Consider the following 17,157-nt stretch of genomic DNA (forward strand, 5'->3'; position numbering starts at 1 on the left):
TGTTTTGATTAAAGAATGTTAGCTACCGCTCACCGCTCGTCTGCAGGCTTGATTTAATGGAAAACTTCCACAACAGGTGGCTGTCTGAAAGTCAGAAAGAGCCCTCTCTTTAAAAAACTGTTTCTTTTTCCTTAAACAGGATTTAACGCTTTTGGTGACCCATAGCTTATTGTTAGGGTACACTTTAACATGCTTACAGGGAATAATCATGTCTTTACAAAGTGTGGCCTGGGATGATGTCAGATTCCTGGGCTTAATTATTGAATTTGACCTCACTGAATGTGCCTCTACAAGGAACACTAAAACCAACACAGTTCACAATTTGAAAGACAATGAGCTTTATAAATAAAGTTATTATTATTATCATTATTATCTGCAGTCTCTGAAAGGCCAAGACAACAGCACATGTGACACAACTGAGGCAGAGGATGCTAAACTAAATGTAAGAACAGGAGGCTGCCAGAATAAAACAGGAAGTAGTGAAACGAGAACATCTAACATGGAAACTGAGAGTTAACAACACAGGAAACACGAGAGGGCGAGAGAACTGAAAGAAGGAAATCAATATGTGCAAACTGACTGAACAGAAAGTACACAGAAAACTAACTGACCTTCAGGATGAAAGGTGACAAAACTTAACCTGCAATAAATAAATAAATAGAAGCTCTTAAGTAAAACATGAAAGCAAACTAAGAATCAAAGAATATTTAATAAAAATTAAAAATGGAAAATCCCAAAGTAAAAACACAGGACCATAACAGTTTAGGAACCACTGAGCTACCATCACAACGCTACATGTTCACTATTAAAATTGCAGTAATTCTTCATTTTCAGGCAGAATGACTACCTTAACTTTGAACACTGTTTGCGTGTTTTGCAGATTATCAAAAAATTGTAAATATAGTAAAGAGTCAAGAATAAAAATGTCAGTGTAGCAACCTGATTATTGGTGTATTTGCACAGCAGCAGATATTCTAACCATTACAGAGGTGTTGAATGCAGTAAAATACAGTTGGCGTTTACAGTTGAAGTTGTTTACTTGGTTCATTAGGTACAGTGGGGCAAAAAAGTATTTAGTCAGCCACCGATTGTGCAAGTTCCCCCACTTAAAATGATGACAGAGGTCAGTAATTTGCACCAGAGGTACACTTCAACTGTGAGAGACAGAATGTGAAAAAAAAAAAATCCATGAATCCACATGGTAGGATTTGTAAAGAATTTATTCGTAAATCAGGGTGGAAAATAAGTATTTGGTCAATAACAAAAATACAACTCAATACTTTGTAACATAACCTTTGTTGGCAATAACAGAGGTCAAACGTTTACTATAGGTCTTTACCAGGTTTGCACACACAGTAGCTGGTATTTTGGCCCATTCCTCCATGCAGATCTTCTCGAGAGCAGTGATGTTTTGGGGCTGTCGCCGAGCAACACGGACTTTCAACTCCCGCCACAGATTTTCTATGGGGTTGAGGTCTGGAGACCGGCTAGGCCACTCCAGGACTTTCAAATGCTTCTTACGGAGCCACTCCTTTGTTGCCCGGGCGGTGTGTTTTGGATCATTGTCATGTTGGAAGACCCAGCCTCGTTTCATCTTCAAAGTTCTCACTGATGGAAGGAGGTTTTGGCTCAAAATCTCACGATACATGGCCCCATTCATTCTGTCCTTAACACGGATCAGTCGTCCTGTCCCCTTGGCAGAAAAACAGCCCCATAGCATGATGTTTCCACCCCCATGCTTCACAGTAGGTATGGTGTTCTTGGGATGCAACTCAGTATTCTTCTTCCTCCAAACACGACGAGTTGAGTTTATACCAAAAAGTTCTACTTTGGTTTCATCTGACCACATGACATTCTCCCAATCCTCTGCCGTATCATCCATGTGCTCTCTGGCAAACTTCAGACGGGCCTGGACATGCACTGGCTTCAGCAGCGGAACACGTCTGGCACTGCGGGATTTGATTCCCTGCCGTTGTAGTGTGTTACTGATGGTGACCTTTGTTACTTTGGTCCCAGCTCTCTGCAGGTCATTCACCAGGTCCCCCCGTGTGGTTCTGGGATCTTTGCTCAGCGTTCTCATGATCATTTTGACCCCACGGGATGAGATTTTGAGCCCCGGATCGAGGGAGATTATCAGTGGTCTTGTATGTCTTCCATTTTCTGATGATTGCTCCCACAGTTGATTTTTTCACACCAAGCTGCTTGCCTATTGTAGATTCACTCTTCCCAGTCTGGTGCAGGTCTACAATACTTTTCCTGGTGTCCTTCGAAAGCTCTTTGGTCTTGGCCATGGCGGAGTTTGGAGTCTGACTGTTTGAGGCTGTGGACAGGTGTCTTTTATACAGATGATGAGTTCAAACAGGTGCCATTCATACAGGTAACGAGTGGGGGACAGAAAAGCTTCTTACAGAAGACGTTACAGGTCTGTGAGGGCCAGAGATTTTCCTTGTTTGAGGTGACCAAATACTTATTTTCCACCCTAATTTACGAATAAATTCTTTACAAATCCTACCATGTGGATTCATGGATTTTTTTTTCACATTCTGTCTCTCACAGTTGAAGTGTACCTCTGGTGCAAATTACTGACCTCTGTCATCATTTTAAGTGGGGGAACTTGCACAATCAGTGGCTGACTAAATACTTTTTTGCCCCACTGTAGTTAGTCTCAGTTTACTCGGGTTTTGTTTGTACCTGTTTGGGCAGTTTTGTGTGTCACTCAGCACCTTTGTGTGTGAAAGTTATTCTTGAGTTCACCGTCTGTGCAGCACAGAAGGATCAGGATCCCCACCCAGATCCTTTTCATGCAGTGTTTACATTCATTTACTTTAACATTTACTTGAGTCCCACACAGGTGAAGTCTGAGCCTCTCACAGGTTTACTGCAGTGTTGATGTGCAGTGAAACATTTTTTGTTTGAACTTTCTCCATGTTTTCAGGTCTGCTCGGGTATTTAGAAACAGCTTTGCATTACTTGTCATTTGTGACTTAAACAATAGGGTGCATACAGATATTAATAAACAGTTTATTGGTTTTAACAAAATAAAACTGCATCTTAGGATTTACTGTGTTTAGGATGGTGCAGTGATTATTATGGTTGCCTCTCAACAACAAGGATCCAGTCAGAGTTTTGTGTTCTGTACTCTGGCTTCGTTCCACTCTGTCAAAGAGCCATGTGACAGGTCAGTGACCTGTCCAGAGTCTGTTGCTCTGTGACCATTAAATGCAGAGTCAGAACATAAAGTAAACTAAATGAAATGAGTTTGTGAACTTGGAAAACCAACTAACTTGTAATAAAAGCTACAGAGGGAATATTCTTAGTTTTATTATCTGTTAGTTTGGTAAAAATCTTATTACAGTGTCTGATGAGGTTTTGATGTTTACTGAGTCTCTGGATGTCTACAACACTGTGAGTCGGCTGCTTTCAGAAGGTTCTGTGTTGGTATTGTAATGTCTGTACTGATTTTCTAAATCCTGCCTCTGACATATGACCTCCATACAATAATAATAAAAAAGACTAAAATTAATACTGAAACCAATAAAGACTAAACAATATAAACTGAGATGAAACAAGAAAATCTACTCTGGAAACAAACTAAACAGTAATAAAAATACATAAAAATACAAAACTACAATAACTCTGGCCATAAGTGACACAATGTGGAGGCTGGGCTGCTAACTCATGAGCTGACACTGTAGTTAAACTGTACTACACTAACACTAGATCAGCAGGTTGTGTTCATAAAGTGCACGGGTAACTGCTTGTTTGTGATCAGATTCTCTCTCTTCTGTCAGGTTTAGAGGTGGGCAGATTGCTCATGTCTCCACCTGTGGGTGAAACTACCCTTAAGTTGCTTTCATCCATCTGGAGCTCATAGCTCATCATTAGCTGAGTGTTTAAGGACCTGCTGTGTAAGTCGCTCTCTGCCAGATCGTTTTCTCCACCATGGTTGTTAATCTCTAGCTGTTGTTGTTACTAGAGATGGACCGATCCGATATTACATATCGGTATCGGTCCGATACTGACCTAAATTACTGGATCGGATATCGGAGAGAAATGAAAAATGTAATCGGTCCATTAAATATCAAAAAAGCACCTCACAAAACTTGCGACATGGCGTAACTCAGCTCATAACCTTAGCAGTCGGAGCAGTATGCATCACCTAATAGAGAGGCTGTGGCGTGCAAGATCTGTCAGCGGTCTGGTTGAGTATTTGGAGCCTCGCTACCAAACCAGCATTTCATCTCCGAGAAAGTTATCCCAGAGAGAAGTAAAGCAAGTGTGTAAGTTTATCTCTGAATGCTTGTAAAGCATTCCAGCGTTAAGCTTAACAACCGATATTTGAATTTGAATTTGAATTTACTTATTTAAAAGGGACAGTGCAGTTTAACATAGTCCAAGTACAAACATGAAACTGATGTAACGCACATAAGTTTATAGCTATTGCTAATTGTCAACAATTGTCCCTTGTTGGGCTTACAATCAAAATAGATACATTTTACAATAAAGCATACACTTTCATAAAACCAAATGACATCATAAATACAATTACAGTTAATAGACAATAATTTAAAATAAAATTAAAATCATCAGATAAAATGGCTACATCTCTGATTTCCCTTTAACCAAACTTTAACCTCCAATGTAAAGGATCTGATGTCTGTAATCAATTTGATTCTGGTTGGAAGTGTGTTCCACAGATGGCAACGCCTTTATGGAAAAAGCTGACTGACCAAATGTAGATCTGTGATATAATAGCTTGTAGTTGCCGTTCGCCTTGCTCCTAGTAATACGATTACTATCTTGTCTCTGGATGTATCTATTGAGACACTCTGGGGGCATCCTATTTATACATTTAAAGACTAATTTAAGAAAACACAAATGATTAAAACTCTTAAAACTAAGTAAGTTATATTTCTGTAAAATGTGACAGTGATGCCACCGAACAGAGTTTTTATCCATTATTTTTAAAGATTGGTTATATAAGGACACCACAGGCTGAATTATAGATGGTGTTGCTTGGGTCCAAACTGTCATACAATATGAAAAATGAGAGAATATCATGGAATGCATAAATAACTGAGCCTAAGTGGGTATATAGTGCCGAATCAACTTAAAACAATTCAGATTAGCGTTGACCGTCTTAGAAATCTTCTTTACATGCTTGTCAAATTTAAGACGTGAATCTAAAATTATTCCCAGAAACTTAAAATCTTTGACCTTTTTTATTTCTTCGTTCCTTAACTTGATTTTAAAATCATCAGATGAACTTCGTTTCCTAATAGAAAAACACATAGAAACTGTTTTTTTCTTTATCCAATGCAAGATGATTATGTTCCAACCATTGTTGGACATCATTTAGATGAGCTGTTAAGGTGTCTGCTGCCTCGCCAGGTGACTTAGCTGGTACGTGTATAACTGCATCATCTGCATAAAGTTGGCAGCTAGCTTTTGGACAACTGGCAGGCAAATCATTTATAAACAAACTAAATAGCAATGGGCCAAGAACAGATCCTTGGGGAATACCCATTCTGTTTTCCAACATGGATGACTTTTCTTTATCAACCCTCACACGCTGCTCTCTTTTGTGAAGATAGGACTCAAACCAATCAACTGCTTGCTTTGCAAAGTCAAATTTTATCAACTTGGAAAGAAGTATGTCATGGCCAAGGAACACTGCACCCACAACATTACTATTATCCAAATTACACTTAATATTTTCAACAAAATAGCAAATTGCCATTTCTGTGGAAAATTTTGGTCTAAAACCAAACTGCATTGGATGAAGCAGTTGATTAGTCTCTAAGTAATCAATTAACTGTGCTGCCACAACCTTCTCAAGCACCTTCGAAAGAACAGGGAGTACGGAAACTGGACGATAATTACACATCAAGTCACGCTCGCCTCCTTTAAAGACTGGAGTAACTACAGCCCTTTTCCAGTCAGTTGGGAATGTCCTATTTCTTATTGATAAATTTATAAGATGTGTTAATGGTTTTGTCAAGAAATCTCTATATTTTTAATAAAACAGGTATGCAAGCCAAAAATATCCTTTGCCCTAGAATCTGATAATTTCTTAATAACCTCTGTGACCTCTGCTTCATTAACCTCTTCAATAAAAAATGAGTCTGTTGAATCGATAGGTCTGTTGTTAATAGTGACCACTGGAGAGCTGAAATTTTGCATTAATTCTTCTACAGATTGTATAAAATATTTGTTAAATTCGTATGCCATGGAACCCTTGTCTATAATAATTGTGCCATTTATATTGACTTGCTCAATTTCCTTCCTGCTAGATGATCTGTTAATTAAATCGTTTAAATGCTTCCAAAGGGAGACATTATGACCTTTAGCTTTTTCTATAATATGAGTGTAATATAAAGCCTTAGCTTTACGCAATTCCATGACAACTTTATTTCTTAGGCCTTTATAGATCATATAATCCGTATTACCTTTAGTAGTTAAGGCTGTTTTTATCGCCAAATCTCGGCTTTCATAAGTTTATGTATTTCACTATTTAACCATGGTAGATTTCGCTTCCTTTGCTTAAATTTGATACTTTTGGTATATTTAGATATTACTTCAGTCAAGGAGCTAGTCATGGAATTGCAACACAACTCCAAATCATCTATTTTTATAAGATGATCCCAGTTGCAATTCGCAAGCTCCTGTTCAAACTTTACAATTTCGGACTTGGGAATTAATGTCTTTACATGGTCAGGGCTGTTTGTACTATAATACTACATTCGTTTTTTAGTCAATTTCCTAACAGTTAAAATCATATTATGATCAGACAGACTAGTTAATAAGTTATATGTTTTTGTTATCCGATCTATTTTATTAGTGAATACCATATCAATTTGAGTTCTACTATTTTTGGTGACTCTTGTGGGTCCTTTAATTATTTGCTTAAATTGAAATTTTGACAAAATAATTTTTAATTTTTGGTTGTTAGTTTTATCCAGCCAGTTGATGTTAAAGTCACCATAAAATATTGTTTCTCTACAACAATTCAATTCTTTTACTGCATCTTGTAACTGATCATAAAATGAGACACTATGTGATGGTGGGTTATATAGGACAACAATATTAAAACACATTTGGGGGGAAAGAATTACCTGTAAAGCTAAACATTCAAGAGGAGTATTCATTTGTATTTCACTACATTTGTACTTCTCTTTAATGAAAATCAGAACCCCCCCCCCCTACCATACAGCCTATCCTTTCTAAAACAACTGTAGCCAGGAATGTCAATCATGTTTGCTGGAATATTCACATGAAGCCAAGTTTCAGTTAAACAAAGATAATCCAAGTTTGAGTCACAAAGAAGAGTATAAATCTGATCTATTTTTGGAATAACACTCCAAATATTTAAGTAGCCGCCAAGAATACCTTTGGGTTTAGATTTCAAGTCCCATAACACTTTGGCATGATTAACAGTTTGAAAGAATAGGTACTGTTTTTGTTTCTGAGCTGCACCTCGCTCAGTTTTCTCTCTATATATATGGAGCGACTGCCTCTTCTCTCCCCCTCCCTCTCCTGCTGCTACTTCAATCCTGAAACTGATCAATGATCAGCTGATCGGCTTTTCTGTTGCGAGTCCGTCTCTCTTGTTTGTTTATCTCCCACTTCGCGCCAGAAAGAGGAAACCAGCGGCTGAACAACAGGGCATGAACAGGGAAAAGGGGGCACAAAGACACACTTTTCTTTCTTATTCTCATTTAAAATGTCGAGCTTTTAATAATTAATTATCTGACTCTTACACCCAAAGTTTTAATATGATGTAAAATATATAGAAGTCCATTACTGTATATAGTAACTGTTAAGTCTAATATACCCTAGTAAGCTATAGTACTTTTTCCTTTGGGAAGGCTGTGCAGTCTGCAATTCTGTTAAAGAAAGATGTTGAATCTATTTAATTATTTTTGAAAAATAATTTATTTCTGTGCATTTTTTTCACACTGCATCAGATTAAAGTTGACTACGTCGATTAAGCATCATAAGGTGGAGGGTGGGGGGTGGCTCCCTATTTTTTTTTTTTTTTTTTTTTTGCTGGGAGTTTTAGAGCCCTATTAGTTAGGTTGCTTACTCTTTAAAATACCAGAATAGGGAGGATGGAGTAGATTTAAGTTTATTAGATTGATCAGTATTGCTGAATATGAAATCTTTTGGGTGCAGTGTATTTTTTGCATACAGGTATAACAGAATAGCTTTAGTGTGTGAATGTGTGTGTGAATGGGTGGATGACTGGATGTGTAAAGCACTTTGGGGTCCTTAGGGACTAGTAAAGCGCTATATAAATACAGGCCATTTACCACTTTTAGTGTTTTATTTTTTTAAAACTTGAGTTTGAACTTATACAAAATGCGGCAATATATTTAAAAAACAGTTTTATTTATTAAAATTTTTTTAAAAACACACTATATCGATATCCAAATTTATGATATTGGTATCGGATATTAAAAAAGTGGTATCGTGCCATCTCCAGTTCTTACCCCTCAATAATTCCTTTGCTCTGTTTGCTTCCTAGTTCTCAGATCACAGAAGCACACCTGCCTGCCCAGTCTCCACTCAACCTTCTATCATCTCCAGATTCCAGCCTGATCCCCCGTGTCACCTCTCTCTCATCACCCTAATCTAACTCCAAGTAAGGAAACATAAGTAAGACTCTTGAAGCACATACAGACAACCTTTTATTATCCATCCATCCATCCTCATCCGCTTTATCCGAGGCCGGGTCGCGGGGGCAGCAGCCTAAGCAAAGAGGCCCAGACCTCCCTCTCCCCAGCCACCTCCTACGTCCTATATAGGAGCACCTGTTCCATCAGTCTGCTTCCATCAATTATTCAGTTTTAAATAAACTGTTTAGACTTTTTCCGGCTGTCCAAATCTGCTTATCAGTCCAGAAACTACAAAACCATGACAATTAAATGGTGTGTACCACACAGCAGGTCATTATTGCATTAAATATTCCAAAAGTCACCACAAACACTTCAGTGACTTCAGTTGACAGACGCCCACTACGTTCAACTGACTGTGCTGATGATGGACACCTAAATTCATCCAACCATCTGCTTTCATGAAATCTCACCATCATAAATTTTGAATGCATCATATTTGTGGTTGTCAGGTTTGGTACATCAGCGAGTCAGAGTCCAGAGTGACTCTGATATCAATCCTCTGGCTCCACATGAAACAACATTTACCCCAAACCACAAAAAAATGGAGCATTACTGGGATTGGCAGCTTTAGTGTTTCCTTTTAAAAAAGGACGGATCCTTTCTCAGTTTCTCTTTTCTTTCACTTTTTAATTATTTTTTTCATGGGTTTAATTTTTCCTTTTGCTAATTGATGATCTGAAAACATACCTGATGAAACAGGACTGCAGTGAACCAAACAAGTCATTACTGATATTTGCAAGTGCAAAAACTCCTGGGGCAGTTCATGTTTACCTCCGAAGCTGTTATCAGTGTTAACGTTTGATTTCCTCGCTGCTGCAGATTATAAGCCTGCCTAATGCTAATATGTTTCTGAGCGCTGAGTCCAGACCTGATGTGAAACAAACACAAGTGTTGCAGTCAAAGGAGCTTGCAAAGAAAAGCGTCTGGACCAGTGGCGGCTCCTGAAAAAAATCTCAGGGGGGGCAATTTTTATGATATCGACTAAAATGACCCATTTAATGAGTACATCAAACAACACAATTTTAATTTGTTGCTAGGTGATTAACTCATACAGTGATACCTCATGCCCACTAGATGGCAACACACAACAGAAAGCTTTCCTCTAGCTACATAAGTTACAGGTAGAAAGCGAAAGAAATTAGCATCCAGTAGCCTTTAAGCAAAAATGAATGTGTCCACTTACTCATTACTTAGGCTACATCAATCCAATGTTGTGTGGTGTAATCAAGCAACAATATAAAGCCGGCTGCATCATATAAATCAATATGCACAGCCTGTCAGCCACGACTTGCGCTGGAACCAACTCCGACAAAAAGTCCTGTTGTATGCTTTTGACTTCTCCTTCGTTGCCTGGGTTAGTTGAATTTCGGGCTTGTCAGGTCCCAACTCTTTAACTTGCAGTTTTTCTGCCATTGTCCTTCTGGCAAAAGGGTAGGTTAGAAGCGATCTAACCGAATTTGGGGGAGGCTGTGCCTCAACCGTTAACAATACCGCTGCCATCGTCTCTCTCTGACCTTATAGCTCACTTAGGCTACTGACTGAGGTAAAATTCTAGAACAGCAAATCTTCGCGCGTTTTCTGCAGGGGCGCAATTTTAAGCGCCCCCAAACCATTTAATTCAGCGACGCTGATAGGTCAAATATTTATTATTTTCCCCTGGCAACCATTTAATGATAGGCTATTTCGCTGCATATCAAGGGCGCTTTGACGAGCGCCCCAGAAGAAGAAAAACACCGTTTGTTGATTGAACTTTAATGAGTCAGCTGGTGAAAATGTTAAAATACGCCTGGCTGTATATGGGCACACACATAGTAAAACTATCATTGATGAATTTTTTAAAAATATATATTTTTACTCCTCCACATTTGGGGGGGCGGAGCCCGAGCGCCCCCTATGGGCCAGCCGCCACTGGTCTGGACTTCTTTAAGTTACTTGAAGACGTTTCACCTCTCATCCGAGAAGCTTCTTCAGTTCTAAGGTCAAATGGTGGAGAGTCCCAGATATAAACCTAGTGGGAGTTTCCCCCCACAGAGGGACAAAAGGACCCCCTGATGATCCTCTAATCGCCTGAGCCAAGGTGTGAAACTGGGTGTGGGCTCCAATCAGCCATCCCGGTGCATTTCAGACCTACCAACACGCTCAGACAAAAACTGGTTCACCCGAAAGATAAAATGCCAAAACACAGACTTAATAATGTGGTGTTTGCTGTACAGTGCAGCGAGGAATGCTCAGACCTCTACATTGGAGAGACCAAACAGCCACTTCACAAGCGCATGGCACAACACAGAAGAGCCACCTCCACAGGACAAGACTCAGCAGTCCATCTGCATCTTAAGGATAAAGGTCACTCTTTCAAGGATGCCAATGTTCACATTTTGGACAGAGAGGACAGATGGTGTGAAAGAGGAGTGAAAGAAGCATCTATGTCCACTGTGAGCGACCATCTTTGAACAGAGGCGGGGGTTTACGACACCAACTCTCTGCCATCTATAATCCAGTTTTGAGATCCCTTCCCAGACGCCTTAACGCCCACTCACATCCTGGGCCATCTGACCTCAGGAATTCGCATGATAAGGTGGGGCCAGGTTTCACAATGAACACACCCGAAACTCTGGCTGATTGGGACCCACGCCCAGTTTCACACCTTGGCTCAGGCGATTAGAGGATCATCAGGGGGTCCTTTTGTCCCTCTGTGGGGGGAAACTCCCACTAGGCTTATATCTGGGACTCTCCACCATTTGACCTTAGAACTGAAGAAGCTTCTCGGATGAGAGGTGAAACGTCTTCAAGTAACTTAAAGAAGTCCAGACGCTTTTCTTTGCAAGCTCCTTTGACTACGATGACCTGGATGACTGAGAACCTTCACAGACACAAGTGTTGCAACACAACCTGTTCGTGTGGTTGATCTTTCTGAAGATTAGCCTGAGGGTGCACGCTTACTTATTGTGTGGGTTTGTGGTTTTTCTTCAGAAACAGGACTTGGCGCTGCTGCAGTGTGTGACTGCGAACCAAAGGATTTTATTACAGATTTTGCAAGAAGAGAATTCTGCTGCAAAGGCAATACAAAGACTTTTATTGTTTTTGTAAATATCTTAGAAATATGGTATCTAACCAGATATCGCATTACCCCGGCCTCCAGTAACACTTTGAGGAGTCTTTGTGTCGTTGTTGAGCCGGACTGCTTTCTTCCATCAGTGCAATATAGCGTCCTGTCTGTGACGGTCTGCTGCAATGCATTATTATCAGGATGTCCTAAAAACTCCCTGAAAAGTCTTCAGTTAATCCAAAATACTGCAGCAAGAGTCCTGACAGGGACTAGAAAGAGAGAGCAGATTTCTCCTGTTTTGGCTTCCCTTCATTGGCTTCCTGTTAAATCCTGAATTCAAAATCCTGCTCCTCACATACAAGGTCTTAAATAATCAGGCCCCATCTTATCTCAATGACCTTGTAGTACCATATCACCCTATTAGAGCACTTCGCTCTCGCTCTGCAGGCCTACTTGTTGTTCCTAGAGTATTTAAAAGTAGAATGGGAGGCAGAGCCTTCAGTTTTCAGGCCCCTCTTCTGTGGAACCAGCTTCCAGTTTGGATTCAGGAGACAGACACTATCTCTACTTTGAAGATTAGGCTTCAAACTTTCCTTTTTGCTAAAGCATATAGTTAGGGCTGGACCAGGTGACCCTGAATCCTCCCTCAGTTATGCTGCAATAGACGTAGGCTGCCGGGGGATTCCCATGATGCACTGGTTGTTTCTTCTTCAGCCACTATGTGTTTATGCATCACTTTCCATTTAATTATTAGTTATTATTAATCTCTGGCTCTCCTCCACAGCAAGTCTTTATCTTGTCTTCCTCCCCTCACCCCTCACCCATCATGGCTGCTGTCCTCTCCTCCTTGAGCCTGTTTCTCCTAAAGATTTCTTTTTATTAAAATTATGTTTTTCTTTCTTTCTGTCACCAAGTGCTTGGCTCACAGGGTGTTTTTTTTATTGTTGGGGTTTTTGTGTATTAATGTAGAGTCTTTATCTTACAATATAAAGCACTTTGAGGTGACTTTTGTTGTGATTTGGTGCCATTTAAAATGAATTCAATTAAATACCATAAGGAAAAGATGCATTCAGTCGGTTGGATAAACATAAACTGGGAGCTGATGTGTCAGTGCTACAACTTCCTGTGGAGGACGTGGATGCTGACACTGCTGGGTGAAATTCACCAGAGGACTGCAGCTCTGAGATAATGATGGTGCAGCAGGTCCACTGATCGGCAGCTTCTAGTAATTCCAGGTTTGTAGCTCCAAAACTCTGGAATCATCTTCCTCCTCAGATTAGGTCTTCCTCACTAACCGTCTCCTCATGAGCTTCAGATGAGTTTCAGTTTATTGTGTCACTTTCACAGTGCATCTCTTTTGCTATTATTACATGACTTTTTACCATTATTTACTTTTATCATTTGTATTTATCCTCCAATTTTATTTATTAAAACATTACAACATTACAACAGGTTTGGGTTGTGGGGACAGCAACCTAAGGAGATCTTTCCCGACAGCCACCTCGTCCAGCTCATCTCTCCAGCATGTCCTGGGTCTGGTCTGGGGCCTCCTCTCTAAAGGACACACATACAAGAGGCATTAGATGCCTGAAGCAGCTCAACTGTCTCCGCTAGAGGAAATGCAGTTTTTGACTAATTTTATTTTCATGCAATGAAAAAGAAATTTGAAGCGTAAAGTTAAGCACGGTGGGACGGTGGTCAGCACTGCTACCTCACAGCAAAAAGGTCCTGAGTTCAAATCTGCTATCAGGCTGGGGTCTTTCTCTCTGGGTACTCCAGTTTCCTCCCACAGTCCCCCCCCCACCACACACAAACATCTCCCTGTGACCCTGACAAGTATAAGCAGAAGAGGATGGGTCGAAGTTAAGATTTGATTTAAATCCAAAATGGAAGCCATGAGCATTTATTTTTCTTTTCTTTTCTCCCCTCATTCTCATTATTGCAGGTCAGATGCAGCACCCAGGAAACAGGTCATGTCCTTCATGAATCTTTCTCCCGTCAGCCTTTCTCTATGTCTGTCACAAAGCCACCGGAAGTGCAGTTATGGTTTACTGCTTTAAGAGAATAGAAAGTCAAAGTGTTTTGGAGCGCGTCAGTGCGCTGCGAGGAGTGGCTCCGAGCTCCTTTTTATTAAAGAGATCCTTTAACGTCTGAACGTTTGAGGGTTTCTGCAGACATGGAGCTTCCACCACTTCTGATTCTGAGCTTCTGTTTCCTGAATTTATCCGGACTGACGTTTGGTGCTGAATCCGGTAAGAAACTCGTTGATTTAGACTGATCATGTGTGCAGGCGCTGTCACGTTTCACAGGAGCGGATGGAGCTTTAACGCTGCTCAGGCTGCTGTTTTAGTGGGTGGATGACTGCGGAGTCTACACCTGTGACATCAGCTTTTTACGCAGCCGCGTTTTAGAGTAAAATAATAAGACGGCAGATTAATGTGCAGCATCTTCAACAATAAAACGAAACTATTCTCTTTGTTCTTTATGGTCAAATACTTATGATTCCATTTGGAGGAGTTTTAATGTGAAGGAGTCGCGTGTTTGTTACTGCGCTGCACGTGTGTGTCTGATTGTGGACTTCGTGGTGTGCTTATCTTCTTCTTAAATTATGCAGCAAACAACAATATTTCGATGTTCTTGGTTTCAATATTTTGAATCCTAAAAAACCCTAATTTGTTTTTTAACTCTTTGATGTCCCTGTATATGTAATTAAATTTTCAGTTGCATTTTTGGCAACTGCGCCGCTGCCCACCGGCGCTTAAAATACTGACTTCTGCACAATCGTTAGTGACACTTGATTGGCCAATTAAATGTCTTAACTTAACAGAACTGACCTTGCTATCTTCCATGTGCGCTGCTTCTAGCACAAAGTTTAAGCTTTGTAACTTTGTGTTTAATGGTTTAGATGTGTGATTAAAAAAAACTTTAGACAAAAGCAATCTCCTTCAGTAAATGACTATCAAAGGATATTTTCTACTTTGCACAATATACTCATATTTCCAGAGTCATGGTAAAGGTGAGCTATTATACTCATTTCCAGCTCCATATTATATTCTTGGACACTACTGGAACAGTTTAGCATGATTCTCAGTTCACAGTTATCCTTGTTTATCTCAGACTGGGCCTTGGTGCAGCCTCTGAGTTCATCCTCTCTGAAACAGCAGTTTAAACCAGTTACTTTCACACCGTGCAGTGGGGCGTGGACTACAGAGGAACAATGTGAGGAGGAGCTACAGTAAATGAATATGATTTATTTTTGCAGGGGGAAAAGCACCGTCTTTTTTCTCTTAAATTTAACTCTGATTCTTTTTTTAATGTTCATTATTGATAAAAATCAAGCTTGGATTTTAAATTTCTGAAATGAAACATGACAACAAAGTTGCAAACGGTTTTCTTTAAGCCAACTGTCTTCTCATACCTGACTTTCCTCCTAGCCTCATCACTTTTTAGGTGAATGCATTGTTTACTTCATTTTTTCTCTTTCAGGGACACCTGACATCAGTGTAACTGTGAAAGAAGATGATGATGTCATTTTACCCTGCTCTCTCAGCACCAATGAGAACGTTAAGAAAATGCTGTTTGACTGGCAGAAGGAAGGAACACCTACTCAAAAGAATGTGTTCCTGTATGATGATGGCAAATATTACAATAATGGCCTTTTAGGTCAAGATAAGGAGTTCAAAGATCGAGTCTCACATTTTCCAGAAGAGCTAAGCCATGGGAATGCCTCTATAAGAATAAAAAAAACTAGGCTGGAGGACAACGGAACCTATTCATGTAAATTTCCAGACCTAAAGCAAGAAACAAAAATTAAGCTTGTAGTTGGTGAGTGCCTTTATAAATTTGTTTATTATTTAAAGATGAAACAGTCAGCTTGCACACTTGGCAGCACACCTGCAGTTATATTTGCAAAATTTGGTGAATGAAACTGAGACCTTCCCATGTGCATGCTGGTCCTGTGTGTGAATGCAGCTATAAACACTGAATAAATAAAGTTTCCCTTCTCCTGATAAGACAGACACACAACTGCTCAAAGTGTTTTCTGACTGTGTGATTATAACACATCCACCACCATAAACCGGCCTCTTGTTTAAATGTATCACGACATTTATGAAATATGTGACTGTGCCTTAATTTTTAGTTTACAATTGTACAAATATGTCTTATATAGCAAGTTAACACTTCTGAGTTTCTTTTCTCCAGTTTTATTTGACTGCCAAGTTGATGATAACACAGTCACCTCTAACATGTGTGTTTGTTTCCTTTCAGAGCCCGTATTAAAGGTCCGAATTAATGGTGAGTTCTGTTTGTGAGTGCGTCACTAATCTTTACGTCCTTGTGTGTATATATGAACTGATAGGTAAAGATTCAACAATACCTTTACCGTCTTATGGTTAGAATCATATAAAGTATTTTCAGATTATCTTTACAAACAGTTCAAAGAAAAGTTTAAAAGACGTTTTATTTGTATGGGAGGGTTTTTTTGCTCTTTTTTTTTTTTTTTTTTTTTTTGCAGTTTTTGCAGTTTTTGCTGCTGTTATTTTCTGTTGTCAAAATATTTATTTATCCAAATTACAGTTGTGGTTATTTGATGTTAAAAACACATTTGTTTAAATTCATTCCTGCAATTTTCCCATGTTTTTATTAACTCTTAAGAAAATTTAGAGATGTCCAGTTTTTTTCTCTGTATCAATGTCTGAATTGTCATTTAATTGTCTGTCATTGTTCTTAAATTATCTGTATATCATGTGTTTACAGGTGTAGCACAACCTTCTGTCACAATTCTTGATCAAACAAGTGACTGGGCGCTGCTTCAGTGTGATGTTCAAAGTGGTTACCCTAAACCTACAGTGGAGTGGCAGAACAGTAACAATCAGACAATTCATTCTGAGGAGCCACATGTCTCTGAAATAGGAAATCGCTTCTACATCAGCCTCAACACTACTGTGAAAAAGGACGACCACTATCGCTGCATTGCCACACAGAAGGAAATCTGGCATCAGTCACATAAGAAAATCTATATACGTTTAAATGGTGAGTGGCATTTTAATCAACAGATGATTCCAATAATAGTGCTTTGCAAAAATGTGAATACATGCTCAGACTAAATGCAAAGAACGATGTCTGCAAAGAAACAAAAGATTACATAATAAATCGATAAAGACATGCAGGAAATTTTCAACAAAATGTTACTCAGGTGAAAAAAAAATGAGGTGTGTGATAAAACACTGCAGCATCAGAATCAGAATTGCGTTTATTGGCCATGTATATGCACACACATACAAGGAATTTGGTTCTGGTAGATGGTGACTCTCTAGCACAGCAGTGTAAAAAAAAAAATCTCAACAATGTAAGCAACACAATACACACACACACACACACACACGTATGGATATATACATTACACATGCATACACAAAGCTGTGTAAACCA

General features: G+C 39.4%; 1 protein-coding gene across 5 annotated transcripts in view; it reads left to right on the plus strand.

Moving 5' to 3' along the window:
- Nucleotides 1-17,157, plus strand: part of LOC120715375 (CD276 antigen homolog) — a 49,900-nt gene that overhangs the window by 26,410 nt on the left and 6,333 nt on the right. For 2 of the 5 annotated variants that reach the window (XM_040002345.1, XM_040002347.1), the window contains exons 1-5: nucleotides 13,732-13,976; nucleotides 14,842-14,943; nucleotides 15,211-15,549; nucleotides 15,994-16,020; nucleotides 16,483-16,758. In XM_040002345.1, the coding sequence (XP_039858279.1) occupies nucleotides 13,901-13,976; nucleotides 14,842-14,943; nucleotides 15,211-15,549; nucleotides 15,994-16,020; nucleotides 16,483-16,758 (820 nt within the window). In that variant the 5' untranslated portion in view covers nucleotides 13,732-13,900. Of the gene's footprint in view, nucleotides 13,977-14,841; nucleotides 14,944-15,210; nucleotides 15,550-15,993; nucleotides 16,021-16,482; nucleotides 16,759-17,157 lie in introns of those variants that run through there. The other 3 variants (XM_040002351.1, XM_040002348.1, XM_040002349.1) reach the window with 3 other exon arrangements.

The sequence above is a fragment of the Simochromis diagramma genome, unplaced genomic scaffold, assembly GCF_900408965.1.
Source record: "Simochromis diagramma unplaced genomic scaffold, fSimDia1.1 OVJJ01000438.1, whole genome shotgun sequence".
Classification (NCBI taxonomy): domain Eukaryota; kingdom Metazoa; phylum Chordata; class Actinopteri; order Cichliformes; family Cichlidae; genus Simochromis; species Simochromis diagramma.